A 16,905-nucleotide genomic window follows, 5' to 3' on the forward strand; every position below is an offset into this window, starting at 1 on the left:
TGCTGTGAGGACAGGCTCAGAGATTTGGGGTAGCTCAGCCTTTAGAAGAGGAGGCTCTGGGAACACCTTATTGCAGCCTTTTAGTACTTAAAACAGGCCTACAAGAAAGATGGGGACAGACTTCTTAGCAGGGCCAGTTGCAGGCGTGCAAGGGGTAAAGGTTTTAAGCTAAAGAAAGGGAGATCCAGACTAGACATGAAGAAGAAATTTTTTACAATGAGAGTGGTGAAACCATGGCCCAGGTTGCCCAGGGAGGTGGTGGATGCCCCATCCCTGGAGACATCCCAGGCCAGGCTGGACCGGGCTCTGAGCAACCTGAGCTGGGTGAAGATGGCAGGGGTTGCAATAAATGAGCTTTGAAGGCCCCTTCCAACCCAAACTATTCTATGATTCTACGTGCATGCAGAGTTTGAAAAGCATCCCCCTAGGTTCTCCCCTGTCCCTAAAAGAGGGGGCAAGATGGCTCCTGTGCTTGCTCCATTTCTTACATGGATTCTGGGGCTGGGAGTCATGGCAATGGGATCTGCTGGTCCTGTGGGTCGGTGCCAGCTCACCCAGGTTGAGGCATGGTGGCACTGCTGCCTGGCTGGGCACCGGAGGGGACTGAGCACACAGCTGGTAAAAACAACACAAGTCTTGTTGTTTAACTGCAACCTTCTAATTTTTTTTCCCCAGGAAAGTGGAATCCTGAGCACTCGCATCCTTTGGGCTTTCGGAGATGGGGAACAGAGCAGGGAAGGTTTATGCAGGACGGGGGCTCTGCCGTGCACCTGCCGCTCTGGGGGCCGTGCCGAGCCGATCCGTGCCGCTCGTACCGAGCCGGGCAGACGCTCGGCGGGCAGCCCCGCCCCGCTCCCCCCGGGCGGCGGGGCCAGTGGGCGGGGGCCGGGCGGAGCGGGGCGCACGGCGCGGCTCGGCACGGCTCGGCGCGGCTCAGCTCCGCTCTCCTCTCCCGCCATGGCATCCAAGTGCCCCAAGTGCGACAAGACCGTGTACTTCGGTGAGCGCATCCCCGCGACCCGGCCCCGCATCCCCCTCCCGGAGCCGGGGCTCATCCCCGGCTCCCCGGCTCTGTCCTCGGTCGCCCATCCCGGAGACGACACTTATCCCTGGCTCTCCCTTCCCCAAGCCTCGGTGTGTCCCCCGGTCCCCTCCTCCTCCCCGGTGCCTGGGTGTGTCCCCAGCTGCGCCGTCCCCGAGCCCGGCGCACCTCCAGCGGGGTGCACCCATCACCCAGAGCCCGGCCCGGCAGCAGCTGCCTCTCCCCCGGGGTTCCCTCTCGCAGTGGCTCTATCCCCCCGCGACGCCCATCCCTGGGTTGTGCTGGAGGATGCTGCCGGCTGGCCTTGGGGTGGGGGACAAAAGCGGTGTGGGTGGCAGGGGGGTTCCAGGCACCTTCCTCTTTTTGCTGGGCTGAGGAGGTGAAGCAAAGGGTGGGGAGCTGTGGTTGGGGTCTGTGCCCACAGCTTGTTTTGGTGCTGAGGGGATACCCGTGTGCCCCTGTGCCTACTGGCCCGGGTCATAGGGGAGCCTGGCCTGTCTAATGTGGATGGGTGCTGGGCTGGGATGTGCAGTCCCAGGGCGGGCAGGGGGCTCCCAGGAGCTGGTGGTGGTGGGGGGGTCTCTTGGTGTGGAGGAGCAGGTGGTTGCAGGTGCAAACAAAACCTCCTCTCAGCTAATTTGTTCCCATTCCCTGCAAACCTTGCTCCAGGTGTGGTTTTCATCCCTCCCCATCTTGTCTCTCACCCAGCCTTCTGCGGGCTGTTCCTGAGTGGGTGAGCTAATGAATGGTTTGGGGTTTCTATGCGACTTTTTCAAAGCCAGTGTCTGGGCTTAGAGGTCCATCTCAGCATGCCTGGGCCAGCTTTGGGCACCAGCGAGTCCCTGCAGGTCTCTGAGATCCCTGCTTGGGGTTGTGGCTGGTCAGGATCTCTGGGAACCAGGGCTAAGGTGTCTCCCGTCAGGCACCCTGGGGTAAGCGCCGCCACCCAGGTTGCATAAAATGCCAGGGGCGGAGGTGAAAGCAAGGGCTGATCCCCAGCCCTGGTGCTTCACCACCGCTTGCTGTGGAGCTTGCCCCAACCCGCTTCTCCCCTACATGGTGGTGCCCAGCCAGGAGACCCTGGGGAGCGACCTGACCCCTAGCCTCGGGGTGGGCATCCTCAGGGCCGCGCTGCAGGCTCGGAGGGCTCTGGGGATAGATCAGGCACTCCATCCTGAGCTGCCTCCTGGAACCTGCTGGTGATGGGATCCAGCTGTCCCAATGCTGCTGCCTGCACCCCTCCCTGCCTGTCTCCCTCTGATGCTCCAGCGTCCAGCCCCTGCTGCCTCAGCATGTTTGTTTGGTGGAGAAATACCAAAGGGTCGTGATGGTGCCTGAGCGTTTGAGGCATCAGTGCTTTCATTCCTTTCCGGCCATCTCCAAGTAAACACAGAGAAATAGGAATTTGCTGTCTTCCTCCTTTAAATAAACCTATTTGTGTGGGGGTGGGAAGGGCTCGGCCCCTTGGATATCTTTCCTTGTGTGAATCTTTTCCTTTTTAAGCAGAAAATAGTGTGTCTGTCCGGCCAGCTGGGCACTGGCCCCGGGTCAGAGTTCCTTCTCTCACCCTGGGGATGAGCCTGCCCTGCGCGGGGGGGCCAGGACTGGGCTTGGGGACCCGTGCCTTGCTGCCTGAGGGGGCCGGGCTGTGCCAGGAGGTGAAGCCCCAGCTGTGCCCATGCTCTTTCTCTCTCCCCATGTGCTGGGGGACTTGTGGGCCTCTTAGGGTCATGGGCTGGTGGGGCAGGGTGCTGTACCCCATGTCCCCAGCTGCTTGTTGGCTCTCTCAGCACCCAGGTGGGTTTCTGTAGGTGTAGGGGTCCATGTCAAGGTCTCTGCTGCTCCTTGGCTTCCCTATTTCTGCCCCCTCAGGGGACGCCTTGCCCTGCGCACAGGGAGGAGGTAGGTACCTGGCAGCAGGGACCCCGCAGCCACCACTGCCCCTATGAGAGATCAGGGGCTGAGTCAAAACAGGGGCGAGCCCAAAACTTCTCTGCTAGGAGTTAAGATAGGCTGGAGCGTGTCCTTGCTGATGCCTTCAGCTTTTCCTTGAGGAACCGCCCAGGCGCTGGCAGAATAAACCCGGGTCCGTTTATTTAACGCATAGAAACTGGATGCAATCTCTGTGCCGCCTTTCCGGGACGTGGCTCCTGGGTTTCCTCCCGACAGACCGCGTGGTTTGGTGGGAAGGTGATGGGAGCGCTGCACCCAGGGCTGGGTAACGCTTGTGAATTCCTCAGCCGGCCCAAAGCTGAACGGGGAGGTGATTCATAAAGCCCCGCTTGTTCAGGAGCACTCCTCGCCTGCACTGAATGAACGCTGGCAACTATAACTTCTCGAATGCTTGGGATTGCAGTCGTGGGTCATGTGTGAGAAATGCCACTGTGTCCTGTTCCCGGCCCTGCGTGGTGCTGGAGCGGCTGACCAACACCAGCAGTCGTGGGTGCCCATGGAAAACTCATTTCCAACCTGCCTGTTGCTTCATGCTCCCTGGAAAAATCCAGCGGGCTCCTCCCTGTGCAGTCAGGAGGATGTGGGTGTTTCCTGAGCTACAGAATGAGCTTTTTTCCTTTAAAAAGCACAAGGAAATATAAAAATAGTTTTCTGGCTTTTTTTTTTTTCCCCACGCAGGCCGAGGTCTGTGACATTGTTTCCAGGAGCAGCCGGGGCTAACTTTCCCGCCTCGGGGAGGCCGGAGGGAAGGCGTGAATGTTTAACCGGCGGAGCAGCGCTGCCGGCGGCTGCAGGGGCCGGTTCCCGTCCCGTGCGGGCAGGTGGCAGCGGGTTGGGGTTGGGTTATCTCTTCTGACAGGAAGCGCTGGAAGGGACCAGAGTTGCCTGAAGCCAAACAGCCACGCATTTCCCCAGCTCCCTTTTACATCACTAGCCTTAAATGAGTTTTGCAGGGTCGCCGGGAGCCCTGGCCAAGCCTTTCCACCTCCTCTCCTCTCTTCCCAGAGCACAGTGGGGGAGTGCAGCGGTGGGGGGTTTCCTGTTTTCCCATCCCAAGTGCGGTCCATGCAAAAGCCCCAGGGATGTGGCAGGCACACGTGCAGCGGGGTCCTTCGGCGGGGAGCTGTCTGCATGTGCTGGGCTGTCTGAGGGCTGTTGGGAGGCTGCTGTGCTGTTTGTTTGGGAAGGGGCATCCTAAAAGCATATGGGAGCCTCCTGATAGCCCTGGGGCTTGTCCTGGCTGTGTCTACAGCTGGAGCAGAAAAGCTGCGCTCTGGGGATGGTTTGCTGGTGCAGTGCCAGAGGGGGACTAAGGACACAGACAAATCCAGCTGGGAAGCAAGGAGGGTCCCGCATCGAACGCCAGATGCTGCTGTCAGGCTGACATCCTAAGTGTGCTGGAGGAGAGGGGTGCAGCAAGGTGTGGGGTGCTGGCCCTGCAGAGCACTGTGCCAACAGGTTAACCCTGCAGAAATTCAAGCTGCAGAAGCCACTCTGCAATTAATAAGTAACCGCTGTCCTTGGCTCTGGGCACTGGCTGTTGGGAGATGGTGACCTGCCAGCGGCCAGGCAGAGGGGCAGGAGGGCTTTATTTCAACTATAGTCATCCCTAACAAAGGAAGCGGCTCTTCAAGTGCGGCCATCATAGCAGTCGGCATGTCAACGTCGGCACGGCCCCAGGCTTGCCAGCATGAAGGCTGGCTGGGCTCTGTGGGTAATGCCTGCTCTGGTGTCTCGGTGCTGCTCTCAGAGTGTGCGTGGACCTTGCAGAACAGTAACTAAGGATGCACCAATTCCCTGCTCCTTGAGTAGGGCCTTGCCAGGGGGGATGCTTCCATGGGAAGCTGAAGGATGGCCTGATTAGCATTAGCTTTTCCCTCAGGAAAATAGCACGAGCTATAGAAAATTACCTGTGGGAGGGTGGGACAAGATGCTGTGAGGTCTCAGTCCCTTTGCTCTTGTGCGCTGCGAGGTACATGCTTTGCTGGAGCTGCTGGGGCTTCTGCACAGTGTGGTGCTGGCATCTCGTGTGCGTGTTCGTGGGCAGTTCCCTGCCCTACAGAGAGCTGGGGCTCAGCTGCTGTGGGACACAGGGATCTGCAGGGCTTGTGCCAGGTGTTTATGCTGATGGGCCTGATGTCCAGCTCTCCCTGTCGCCACCAGCCTGCAGTATCGGCGCTGCTCCTGGGGCTGTGGTGCTGGTGGCTTGGGGCTGGAAGGCAGCTCTCTGTGAGCCTGGCTGGTCCTGAGTGACTTCATTTGGTGTCTGGTTTGTGGACCTCTGCACCCACGTCTCAGGTCCCAGGCAGGTCTTGGGCAGAGCTCCTTGTGCTCTCATCCTCCTTCCCTGTCCCTGGTAGGAGTACAAGGATGGGGAGGGGTGAGGTGATGGGACTGGAAAGCAAAAGCAAGGAAAGGCGGAGCAGGAACACCCAAGGGAGAGGTAATGGAAAATCAGTCGCTGCAATGTTGCAATCACATATGGATCCTGGAGCATGTGCTGTGGTGCCACTTTTGGTTGTGGTTGGGTGGCTGTGCCCATTGCTCCTGCCAGGGGGCCAGGAGACGCTGGAGCAAGCAGGGAGGGGATGGTGGAGACAGGTCCTGGCATGACGGTGGAAGAGCTCTCCCACCAGCCTGCTGTGCACTTGCTGGTGGGGAACGCTGGTGCTCTGGTCCCCAGCGAGGTCCCAAGCATCCTCTCCTGCTGCCAGCTCTGTTCACACTGCGTTTCCCACTGGTTGTGCCTTCACGGGCTGGGGAGGTGAGGAGCTGTGGGGCTCGAGGGACACTTAGACAGGTTTGACTGCTCCAGCAGCTCTCTGAGTCCTGCTCTCGCTGACACCAGTCAGAACACTGTCTCATCCTCCCTGCACTGCCTGCTGGAGATGTTATCTTGGCAGGCAGTAGGAACACCGTGCTCTGGACCAGCAAGTACCCATTTTTCTCGTGTGCTTGTTCATGTCCTGGTTCCCCACTGGCCTTCAACACCTTGCATAGGTGTCTGCACCCCAGCAAGAAAGCAGCTGATTTCTTGGACTCAGCCCTGGCTGAACCCAGTGCCCAGCAAGAAACGCTGCTCATCCTCTCCCAGCACAGCCACGGTGGAGCTGCCTGGCCTCGGAGCTGGAGGGGCGCATCCCGTGCGGATGGTGCTTGATGAAGTACAGCAGCCCCGTGGAAAATAGAGAGGGATTTGCTGGAGTCTGCCCTGGCCCTGTGAACCAGAGCGGGAGGTTTGAGGCTCAGGGCCAGGAAAGTGCCTGCAGTAGGTGAGGTTTTGTCGGCGGGGAGCGGCGGGGTGGCTGGGAGCCATGCTGTGCATTAGGGCTGTGGCTGGAAATCAAACAGGGCTCGCTCATGCCCAAGGGGCTTGGCTGTGTGGGGACTTGGGTCTGGGGAAGACTTTGCCTCTCTGCTGGGCTGGAAGTGAAGCCCTGGCAAGCGGGACCCCCCTCCTGCGGTATTCCTTCTTTTCCCCCGGGAGGGGATGGCTCCACTCCCTGGCGAGGCGGTACTGAGCTGGCTTTGTTGTGCACTTGGAGAGAGCCCAGTGAGCGAGCGGCTCAGGGCCGGAGGGCTCGCCTTGCTGCGGCAAAGCTAAATATATACATCTTGGCCACAAAATCACAGCGTGGTGTAACCGTCGGCCCTGGCTGTGTAACAGGGGAAAGGAGCTGCCTGGCCATGCCCGAGAAGGGCAGGAGAGGATGGTGTGGGGGACATGGGGAGGCAGCGCAGACCATTCCAAGAGGCTGGCGGGGCACCATGGCTGGTGGCAGAGCCATGCATAGCTGGTGGGACATCCTCAGGCTGCCCCTCTGCCTTTTCCATCTCCCAGCCATGCTGCAAGGGGCTGGGGACCAGACAAACCTGCCAGCTGCCTGGACTCTTGGCTTTGTTTCCAGCCATTTACCAGGCTTCTTTCCCTGCACTCGTCTCTCTTATTTATTCCTTTGTGCCTGTGACTGCTTTGAAGCACATCTGCAGTTGGTCTGGCAGCATCCCTCTCCTTCAGTGTTGTCTGTCACTGGGTCCCTGGGGGATTTGGCATCTTTATCACCAGACTGGGCTTTGTCAGCCCTTCCCCGTGTCCTCCCAGGCTGTGGTGGGATGAATGGGGCACAGCCCAGCCCTTTGCAGGGACGTGGCTGCAGCTATGGTTGCTTTTGCTGAATAAGCCTCCGTCTGGAAGCAGCGCTGACGTCAGGCCATGGAAATACCTGTGTGAGGGTTTGGAGCCAGCTCTGCACGCCCCTAGCGCTGGGGCTGGGAGGAGGGATGCTCCCTTCCCACCCCTAAAAGGTGCACCCATCCCTGGCCCATGCCAGCTGCCTTGCTTGGGCATGGTGGATAATTAAGGGATGAGCCGTGTTTTCTCTGGGGTGGGGCTGCCACAGAGCCTTGGGGAGCAGACTGCGGGGAGCAAACTGCCTCAGCAGCCCCCTCGGGTGCTTTCCTGTTCCCGGCCTCTGATTTTCTCTGGCTATAGTGGTGATGCTCGTCAGCATGGGTTGCCCCCACTGCACAGTGCAAATCCACCCCACAGCTACGTCCAGCAGCTGGCCAGGTACCTGGCCATGCCTCCGCCTCTCCTCCTTGGGGGCATTTCACCCTTGTGAGAGGTTTGCTATTGAGGTACCAAGTAACCCTGGGCTGACAAACCCTGAGTCATGCACATTTGGCAGAGGCCAAATTGCTGCAGCCAAGTACCCTTAACTCTGCCCGTCCCAGCGTGTGCTGCACAGCCAGTTTAACTTTTGAGGGCTTGAGGGGGGCATCTGGCCACAGGCTGAGCATGTGAAACTGGGATTCAGCAAGCAGGGCAGGACGTGCATGTGCTCGGTGTGATGCTGAGAGGATGCAGGCGCTAGCCCATCCCTTCCTGGTGTGGCAGGGCATGGCATTTGGTGGCAGTGGCTGGGTGTGGGGTGACGTCTGGATGAGCAAAATCTGCTCCAAGGCTCTGTGCCATCCCATACTCCCCAGACAGAGCTGCTCAAAGCCCCAGTGCTGCTTCACTCCTGACTGCCCTTGCAGTGCTGATGGTGGAGTGTCCCCCCCAAGTCAGGGGGGTGTGGAGCAGGGCTCCCCGCAGCAGCTGCCTGTGGGGTGTCTGCTGCGTCGGGAGGACGTGGCCAGAGACATGTCCCCTGGAGCTGATGCAGCAGTGGAGCAGAGGTGGCTGGGTGACATGAAATCTGGGTGCTGGTGTTTTCCCTTGCAGTGATTTATGGGCAGCACAGCCATGGGCGGGACCTGCTGCCCTGGACATGGGCTGGGGTGGCTCCAAGCTGCTTCCTCTGCGCGGCAGGAACAATGCAGCCTGGAGAGTCATCCTGGCTGTGCTGGCCCCAGCCGTGGCCCCCCTGGGAGCCCTTGTTTACAGCCAAAGGATGCCTGACCAACCTCTGCATGGCATTTCAGCCTGCAGGCAAGGGGCATCCCCTGTGGTTCCCGGGCTGTCCCCATGCCCTGAGAGCGGGACAGTGCACCGGGCCACTTCCTCCCTCCTGCCCTGTCCCCTGCCAGGCACTGCAGGTGCTGGTGAGGTCTCTCTTGCTCTGTGTGGCCTTGGTGGGGGGGTGCATTCATTAGGGAGCAGCAGGGATTTACAGCTTCTTGAAATCTTATGGAGGGGGGGAAATTGGGGGGGCATCTCATGTCACGGGGACAGGAAGGAGCTGGTGTGGGCTGTGGCCGGCTGTAATTGCAACGGCCTCTGGAAAACATCCGCTGGGAGCTTCCTCCTGGCTTTGTACCTGGGGCCGCAATGGCGCTGGGCCGGCGTGGTGGGGGGAGCCGGGGTTGACGCAGCCGAAGTGCAGCCTGGCCTGGCTGTGCATCCACTGTGACAAAGCCGAGCGGCTCTTTGGCCCCGAGCCCCTGGCTCCACTTGCAGCTTGTCACGCTCCGTTTCCCTCCCCAGTCGCGCCGGGGAGGCACCCGTTCCTGCAGGTGGGGCGGGGGGATGCAGGGCTTCTGCAACAGCCCCAGGTCAGTGGGACCTCTGTGTCCTCACTTTTGGGGAGCACTTGCAGGGCTGGGGGCTGTGTGCCCCAGGGGTTTGGTCCAACAGAGTGACATAATCAGGAGGTGAGTGTGGAGCTGCTTCCAGCTGGTGCTGGTCCTCCAAGCACATCCTCCATGTGCTTATTCAGAGATGCTATTGGGGATCTCCCTTGCACCCTGGTGCAATGGCTCTAGCTCTCCCCCGCTGCACTGCCCTCCTCTGCCACTGACCACCCAGCTTTGCACTGAGGCTGAGTTTTTGGGTGGTGGTGGCAGTTGTTTCAGCTAATCTCGGCCCTGCAGCCTGCCCCGGACACAGCTGTTTGCCTTGGGAGGAGCGTGGCTCTAGGAGCCAGGACCTGCCCTTAGGGAGCTCTTGACCCTCATCTTGTCCTGATGCAAACAGGTGACATTTGCTGAGGTCCTTGGGGGGAAAAAGGCCTGGGAAACCCACTGTTGCAGAGGAGGTCTTCTTGTAGAGCAGGGCTAGGCTCCAGTTGCACTTTTATTTGCTTGTTAAATATTTTATTTGGCTCTTGTGATTTGGTTTTACGGTGGCTTTAACAGGATCATGCTGTTTTCCAGCTGTCTCCGCACATGTGCAAGGAAGAGGGAGGGTGAACGGGAATTGGCAGGGGGCACAGGGCAGCACCCGGCCCCCCAGGACCTGGAGGGTAGTGGGAACAGCACGATACCGGTGGTGCAGGACGAGGACCGGCAGCCTGTGCTACCTCCTGGGATGCTCCTGGAGATGTACAGCTCAGGGCCAGCCAGAAGAGGTGCATTCGTGTAACCCATCTCAAAGCATTTTCCTTACCTGAGTTCACCCACTGATGCTTTGAAACTGTTTTCAGTGCCAGCAGCGAGTTGCTCCACAGGTTGGTGGCACCCCGGGGCAATGCAGGGATGGTGCCTGCCTACACCTACCCGTCACACCCGCCCCCAGCTCGGGGGAGAGGGGGGCAATCACACACCCAAGAGATGAATGTTTTCCAGGGCCAAACATCCGCCCTTGGCAACCCTGGAGGCTGTCTACTGTCCCGTCCTCCCAGCTGCAGGCAGGCGGGTGTCCCAGGGGCAGCGCAGGGGCTGGAGTTGCAGCTGAGGCTCCCCAGGGAGCCCAGAGGCTGGGTGTGCGCGGGGGAGGCATGACGGAACGGGTGGGGTGGGCATGGTAACACCAAATATTTGAATGGGAGCAGGGTCATTCCAGGTAACATGGCGGGTAAAAATAGATGTAAGGAGTAGAAAAGAAAATGTTGCCATTGCTGGACTGGTGCGTGGGAAAGGGCGCCTGTGCATTGGCAGAGCTGGTGCTGGGGGTTGTCAGAGGCTGGGGGGCCCATGTCTGTGACCGCCCATGACTGTGGCCTGAACAGCCCTGGGTACCCTGTGGCTGCAGTGTGGTCCCTGCAGCATGACTGGTTTGCACAGTGTGTCGATAAGCAGTCACCCTCAAGTGCAACCCCCCACGGTGCCCAGAGTTTGGCTTCCCCAGGAGCTTCAGATGCGTGGGTTGCTATGGCGATGCTAGCTTGGCACTGGTGCTTTTGGTGCCTGGGAGTGCCATGCCACTGCAGCTGCTCGGCACTCAGGCTCTGCCGCGGTGCTGGGGCCTGGGAGCAACTGCGTTTTTCTTGTGTGATGTCCCACCTGGTGCCCTGGGCTTTGCGCAGCGCCTGTCATGCCAGAGTGTCACCAGCTCTTTAACACAGTCTTAGCAGGCGGCACAGCTGGGGAGAGGGTGGCGGTGGCAGGGACAGCCATACCGGCTGCCACCAGCCCTGGGTACCCTGTGGCTGCAGTGTGGTCCCTGCAGCATGACTGGTTTGCACAGTGTGTCGATAAGCAGTCACCCTCAAGTGCAACCCCCCACGGTGCCCAGAGTTTGGCTTCCCCAGGAGCTTCAGGAGGTGCTGGGCAGTTGCTCACCTCTCTCTCTGTTCCCTGCAGCTGAGAAGGTCTCCTCCCTGGGCAAGGACTGGCACAAGTTCTGCCTGAAGTGTGAGCGCTGCAACAAGACCCTGACCCCGGGCGGACACGCCGAGGTGAGAGCCGTGGAGGCAGATGGGGTGGGGGAGCTGTGCTGCCATGCAGGGGTGGCCTGTTGGTCTATCTGGCACACCAGGGATGGGCAGTCACAGAAACTGGGCTGGGGGGGTACCTGGTGCTGTGCCGATGGGCTGTCCCTGCAGCATACAAGCCCAGGAGCGCACACTGTGGCTTCAAATGCTGCTGCTGTGACCCGTGGTGCCCAAGAGCTCTCATGCACAGTCCCGGGCAGACACAGGGTGGTGCTGGCACCACGTGCGATGTTGTTGCTGTGCCACCTCAGCGTGGGTCCCTGGGCAGCCTGGGGCAAGCCCCGGCAAGCACTTGAAGCAGCTCTGTGCACCAGGCAGGCTTGCTTGGGCATCACGCTGGCTTTGAAGATGTGTGTGTGCCAAGAACATGCACCAGAGTGTGGTTAAAAACACTAAAAATTTGGGATGCGTGGGTTGCTATGGCGATGCTAGCTTGGCACTGGTGCTTTTGGTGCCTGGGAGTGCCATGCCACTGCAGCTGCTCGGCACTCAGGCTCTGCCGCGGTGCTGGGGCCTGGGAGCAACTGTGTTTTTCTTGTGTGATGTCCCACCTGGTGCCCTGGGCTTTGCGCAGCGCCTGTCATGCCAGAGTGTCACCAGCTCTTTAACACAGTCTTAGCAGGCGGCACAGCTGGGGAGAGGGTGGCGGTGGCAGGGACAGCCATACCGGCTGCCACCAGCCCGTGGGGGAGTGGGGCTGGTCCTGCCGACGAGGATGGGGCTGTGCGGGTTGTTCCGTGCTTTGGGCCGGGTTAAGTCCTGGGGATTTGCTGCTTCTCCATATAAGGCCAGATTCTGCCCTCATGGAGGGTGGCAGCCAAGCCCCCACGGATTGCACCAACAGCAGGATTTGGCCCTTCCCTGCTTTTTCTCTCTCCTTTCAAGCCAACGTGTCCGGTTGGGTTGGAAAGGTGTCGCGGGGAGACCAGCTAAATGTTTACCCTCCCCTCTGGCATGGTAATGCTGCGAGCACACTGATATTTATGCCCAGCGATATTTTGCAGCTGGCTGCTGCCAGCCCGCTGCCTGCTTGCTCCCCCAGCCCTCACCTTCGGCATGGCTCGGGGGGCGAGAGAGGGGACATTGCTCCTGCTCAGCTACCGCCCTGCTCGCCTTGGGCAAGACATCCTCGCCTCACAGCAGAGGGCAGTAGCACGGGCCAAAAGTGAGGCTGAAGTGCTGAACAATGGGGTGGGATCATGCCTGAGGACACGGTCCCAGTGGGTTTTCCATGCTGGACGGCATGCATGGCAGACCCGCTGGCGTCCCGCCCCAGCCACAGATGCTCTTTCTTTCCTCTTGGACTTGGTTCCACTGGCCCATGAGAAATGGCTGTGGGGAGCTCGGGGGCTTATCACCTGCTTTATGCCTTCCTGCGATAATTGCCCCAGGCCGATAGCAGCTGGGCTGGGACCAGTGCCTGTGTGGGGCCTCTGATCTTGGGCCAAGACGAGGGGGAGGTGAAGCTGGGTGGAAGATATGGTGCTCTGTGTGCCTAATAACAGCCTGACTGTGCGCAGGATGTTTAATGGGCAAAGAGGTGGTGCACGGGGTCCCAGTGGCACATTGCTGAGCTGGGGCTTGGAGATGCCTCTCAGCTGGAGTGCCACAGGGTGCTGGGTCTCCAGCCCCATGGTGTGGCATGGGCACAACAGCTGGAGCATTTGATGCAGATGAAATCCTCGAGTGCTGAGGTTGGATTGGGCTGCTGCCGCTGGACCCACAAGCTGGTGCATTTTGGGGTGTAGGCATTGCCATGGTGGTCTCTGAACACCTGTGAGATGGAAGCGATCACCAGGGAACCATGGTCGCTGCTCAGCATCCTAACACTCCCCTCTCTCCCCAGCACGATGGGAAGCCCTTCTGCCACAAGCCCTGCTATGCCACGCTCTTCGGCCCCAAAGGTACGTCCGTGCTCCGCCTGTGCAGCCATGCCCAGGGCTGCAGGAGGGGCCAGGTCCCCCCATCCCTGCTGGTGGGGAGCTATGGCCCCAAAAGCAGCCCAGGAGCCAGGTTAGTGTGTGCCGAACACCAAAGCCAGCGCTTTGCAGTCCCAGCCCTCCCACCCGACTTGTGCCAAGGGAGAGGAGAGCTGCTGGAGGGAGGGATCTGTCCTGACAGTTGTCTTTTTTTTTTTTTAATATTTAAAAAACAAATTCACATTCAGACAGAAGGTGGAGTCACTCTCCTATCCCAGATGTGGCTGGAGAGAGCCTGGGTCAGGAGAAAGCAAACAAGGGCTGAGGTGCAGCGGTGTCTGCAGTGACCCATGGCTCAGCGGGGCTGGGGGAGGATGGAGACCCTGAGCGCTCCCAGGCCACCACATCCTCTCTATGCCCCACTGCAGGGGTGAACATTGGTGGCGCTGGATCCTACATCTATGAGCAGCCGCAGATCGAGGGGCAAACCGCTCCGGGACCCATCGAGCACCCAGTGAAGGTGGAGGAGAGGAAGGCGAACGCTGCGCCTCCCAAGGGACCCAGCAAAGGTGCGGGACAGGGTGGGATGGGCAGCCTGGACCTCGGCCGTGCTGTTCAGCTGGTCCAGAGCATTTGGTGATGGTGTGGGGTGCAGGGCGTGTGCGGGGGTTCCTCTGCATCTGTGTGTCCTGGCTGAGATGTCCCTCTGCTTCCTCTGCCCTCTCTTCTTCCAGCCTCCAGTGTCACCACCTTCACCGGGGAGCCCAACATGTGCCCACGCTGTGGCAAGAGAGTCTACTTTGGTAAGGTGGCAAGTGGGCAGTGGGTGCATGTCCCAGGGTGGCACGTCCCCGTGGCATTTGGCCTCTGTGCAGGACCCCTGGGGCAGGCTGAGGGGATGTTCAGCTTGAAGGTGGGACTAGAGGCACAGGGGAATGTGCTCGAGCAGCCTGCAGGGATGGGTCCTCCTGGAGGAGCTCCTGGGTTGGGGCTGGGCAGCCTCAGGCTTCATCTGTGTTGTGTCCCCTACTGTCACCTCCTGAGGGGGTGGTGTTGGCTTAATAGCTGTCCTTGGCCAACTTCTGTGAGGCAGCAGAGGGGTGGGTGGGTGCACAGGGGCTGAGGTGATGTCCCCAGGGGGTGCTCCAGCTGTTTTGGTGGCCTGCAGGCTTCCTCCTTCAGCCAGGGGCTTGCTCCCTTTGATATGTGGGCAGAGAGGCCAGTGTGATCTTCTTTCCTTGTCCCCACTCCAGCTGAGAAGGTGACTTCTCTGGGGAAGGACTGGCACCGTCCCTGCCTACGCTGCGAGCGCTGCAGCAAGACGCTGACCCCGGGGGGCCATGCCGAGGTAAGGATGTCCCAGACCCGAGAGCCATGGGCAGCACGCGTCGGGGATGCTGGCGTGGCGTCTCCTGGCTGAGCTGTGTCACGCCGCAGTGGTTTGCAAGGGAGCAGGACAGGGCTGTCAGGAGCAGCTCCCACAGCTCAGGGGTGTCTGCAGGGGCTGAGAAGGGTGGGAGAGGTGCCCAGCTGGAGGGATGTGTCCTGGGTACTGGCCTTTCCCCAGCCCTCCCTGGTGACATGCTTCTCTCCCTCTCCCACGCAGCACGATGGACAGCCGTACTGTCACAAGCCCTGCTATGGGATCCTCTTCGGGCCAAAAGGTGAGTGCCCGGGACACAAGCCCCATCCGTGCTGATGCCACTGCCCAGAGGGGACCTCTCCCTGGACCGTGCCACCTTCCCACCTGGGTGCTCACCCTCCTTCATCTCCCCGTGTGCAGGCGTCAACACCGGAGCTGTGGGAAGCTACATCTATGACAAAGACCCTGAGGCGAAGAATCAGCCCTAGACGGTGACCCCCTGCCCAGCGCCTGCTCTGTGCCCCCGTACTAACCTCCTGCTCACAGCCGGAGCAGACCCTCGCCAGGCTGGCCACGGAGCTGTGCTCTCTCTGCTGTCCCTACTCGCGGCAGGACAGCCCTGCCCCCCGGGTTATATATCATAGTCTCTACTATAAGCTTCAGTGTTTAAAGGCAAAGGTAAAAGGTGTCTCTGGTGGTTCCCAATGTGCTCTGCCCTCAACAGCCCTCTCACCAACCCCCTCAAGCACAGGAGGCAAAGGGGCGAGTCTGGGGATGTCACTGTGTGCAGGGGACAGCGGGTGGCACCCGAGGGGCTGAGAGCAGGGGGAAGGTGGTGGCAGGAATCCCACTGTGGGAGGGTGCTCTCTGCTGCCCCTCACACGGAGGGCACAGGCTGCTGAGCCCAACGGGCACCCAGCCCTGTTCCTTACCACCCACTGGGGACGTGTGGGTCCCCTGAGGGCTCTGGCACATCTGACAGTGCTGCCCTTCTCCTGGCCCTTCCCAGGCTCCATGTCCTGGCTCTCACTCTCCCCAGGGCTCATGGTTGATCCCAGCTGATGCTGGGGTTGCAGGCTCTGGCACCTCTCCGCATCCCCATCCTTGCATCCCCAGGACATTCCTCTACATGCACCCGGGCAGGTGCCCAACCTGCTCTGCTGGCTGGTTTGGGTTGGTGGTCCCCAACAGCCTGGTCCCCCATGGCGGCAGAGTCTGTGCTGGGGGGCACCCAGCATCTGCAGCCCCGGGGGAGTGGGCTGCTTCCCACCTGTGGAGGGCAGAGCACATTGGGCTGGTGGCTCTGCAGCGGGATGCCTGCCCGCTTCCCAGAGCTGGAGGTTTCTCATTGTTGTTGTTTATTTATAAGCAGTTGTAAATGTGCCCCTTGCTTTGGAGAATGACACGTGCCCCCAGTTTCACCCATCCCCCCTGTGCACACCCAGCCCCACTGCTACCCAGAAGGCTGGGGAGGGGTTGGTGCAGGGGACCTGCCAGGGCAGTGAGCCCTGGGGTGCCAGCACCCCCACTCTCTCCGGGCTCCCTGCGCCACTGCAGGACTGACTTTTGTTATTTGCTGACAATAAAGGTTTTCAGAAATGTGATGTGCAGCTCAGCTCTGGGTGGAGGTAGGAGAAGCTGTGTGCACTGCACAGCATCCCTATGGTCCCAGGACAGCATGGGGACCCTGACATGATGGTCCTGCTCCAGCTGGCTCCTCCTCAGGCAAGACAGTGCAGCCTCAACCCCAGCCAAGCCCAAGATGCCCAAGCCAGAGCTGCTCTTCGTGCAGCACAAGCCATGGCTGCTCCCTGGGCTGTGAACAGGACAAGCTTGTAGGAGGCTGTGCTGGCTCTATGGATGGGATGGGATGGGATGGGATGGGATGGGATGGGATGGGATGGGATGGGATGGGATGGGATGGGATGGGATGGGATGGGGCAGGACGGGATGCTCCCTGGCTTTGCAGCCTGGTAAACTAACAGAGGGATGTTACGTAGCAGGTGACACTGTTCCCCCCAGCCTGGGCTTGCTCAGCAGCTGCAGCGCCTGAGCAGGGCTGCTGGTGGGAAAGCCCAGTCCAAGCAGTGAGACAGGAATGCAGTGCAGGGAGACAGACCATCCCCCCGAGCCCCTGGGAACTACCATGTCCCTGGCCAGATACCAGCCCCGCTGCCAGGCCTGGTTTTAGACATTCAGCTGTTCCCCCTAGGAGCTCAGTGTCTGGAAAACAAGGCATGGAGCCTGGGGCTGCCAAGGCAAACACCGGCTCTGGGAAGCACTGCTCTGGCTTGTCCCCTCCAGCAGGTTCTTGCAAGAGCCCTGTTGACCTGTGTGCTGGGTGTGCCCTTCTGGGGACATGGGCACCCTGCTGGCGAAAACAGGGACTTGATGCCCCTGTAATGTCTTGCATCCTTATAGCAGCCTGGGACCTGGAGCTGCTCCACCACCATGCAGCAGGCACTGCAGAACAGGAGCACTGGTTCTGCCTGTGGGGAGTGTCCAGCCACAATGGCATCCCCTGGGCTCAGG

The 16,905-nt window shown here is 60.3% G+C and overlaps 1 protein-coding gene across 1 annotated transcript; it reads left to right on the forward strand.

The window, feature by feature from the left end:
• Window positions 1–887: 887 nt before the first annotated feature.
• On the forward strand, window positions 888–15,977 carry CRIP2 (cysteine rich protein 2). Its single transcript, XM_082054154.1, has 8 exons — window positions 888–1,000; window positions 10,961–11,055; window positions 12,938–12,995; window positions 13,439–13,579; window positions 13,745–13,813; window positions 14,264–14,358; window positions 14,617–14,674; window positions 14,794–15,977. The coding sequence occupies exons 1-8, from the start codon at window positions 958–960 to the stop codon at window positions 14,859–14,861; spliced, it is 627 nt and encodes a 208-aa protein (XP_081910280.1). The 5' UTR covers window positions 888–957; the 3' UTR covers window positions 14,862–15,977.
• Window positions 15,978–16,905: the final 928 nt, after the last annotated feature.

This window comes from Streptopelia decaocto (genome assembly GCF_964273445.1).
Source record: "Streptopelia decaocto genome assembly, chromosome: 5".
NCBI lineage: Eukaryota > Metazoa > Chordata > Aves > Columbiformes > Columbidae > Streptopelia > Streptopelia decaocto.

What these genes read in the sequence shown, in the direction of transcription:
- CRIP2 (XM_082054154.1), top strand. Translation starts at nt 958, where the DNA reads ATGGCATCCAAGTGCCCCAAGTGCGACAAGACCGTGTACTTCG. An exon ending in CGACAAGACCGTGTACTTCG is followed by an intron (nt 1,001 to 10,960) that starts GTGAGCGCATCC and finishes TGTTCCCTGCAG; the next exon opens with CTGAGAAGGTCTCCTCCCTG. An exon ending in CACGCTCTTCGGCCCCAAAG is followed by an intron (nt 12,996 to 13,438) that starts GTACGTCCGTGC and finishes GCCCCACTGCAG; the next exon opens with GGGTGAACATTGGTGGCGCT.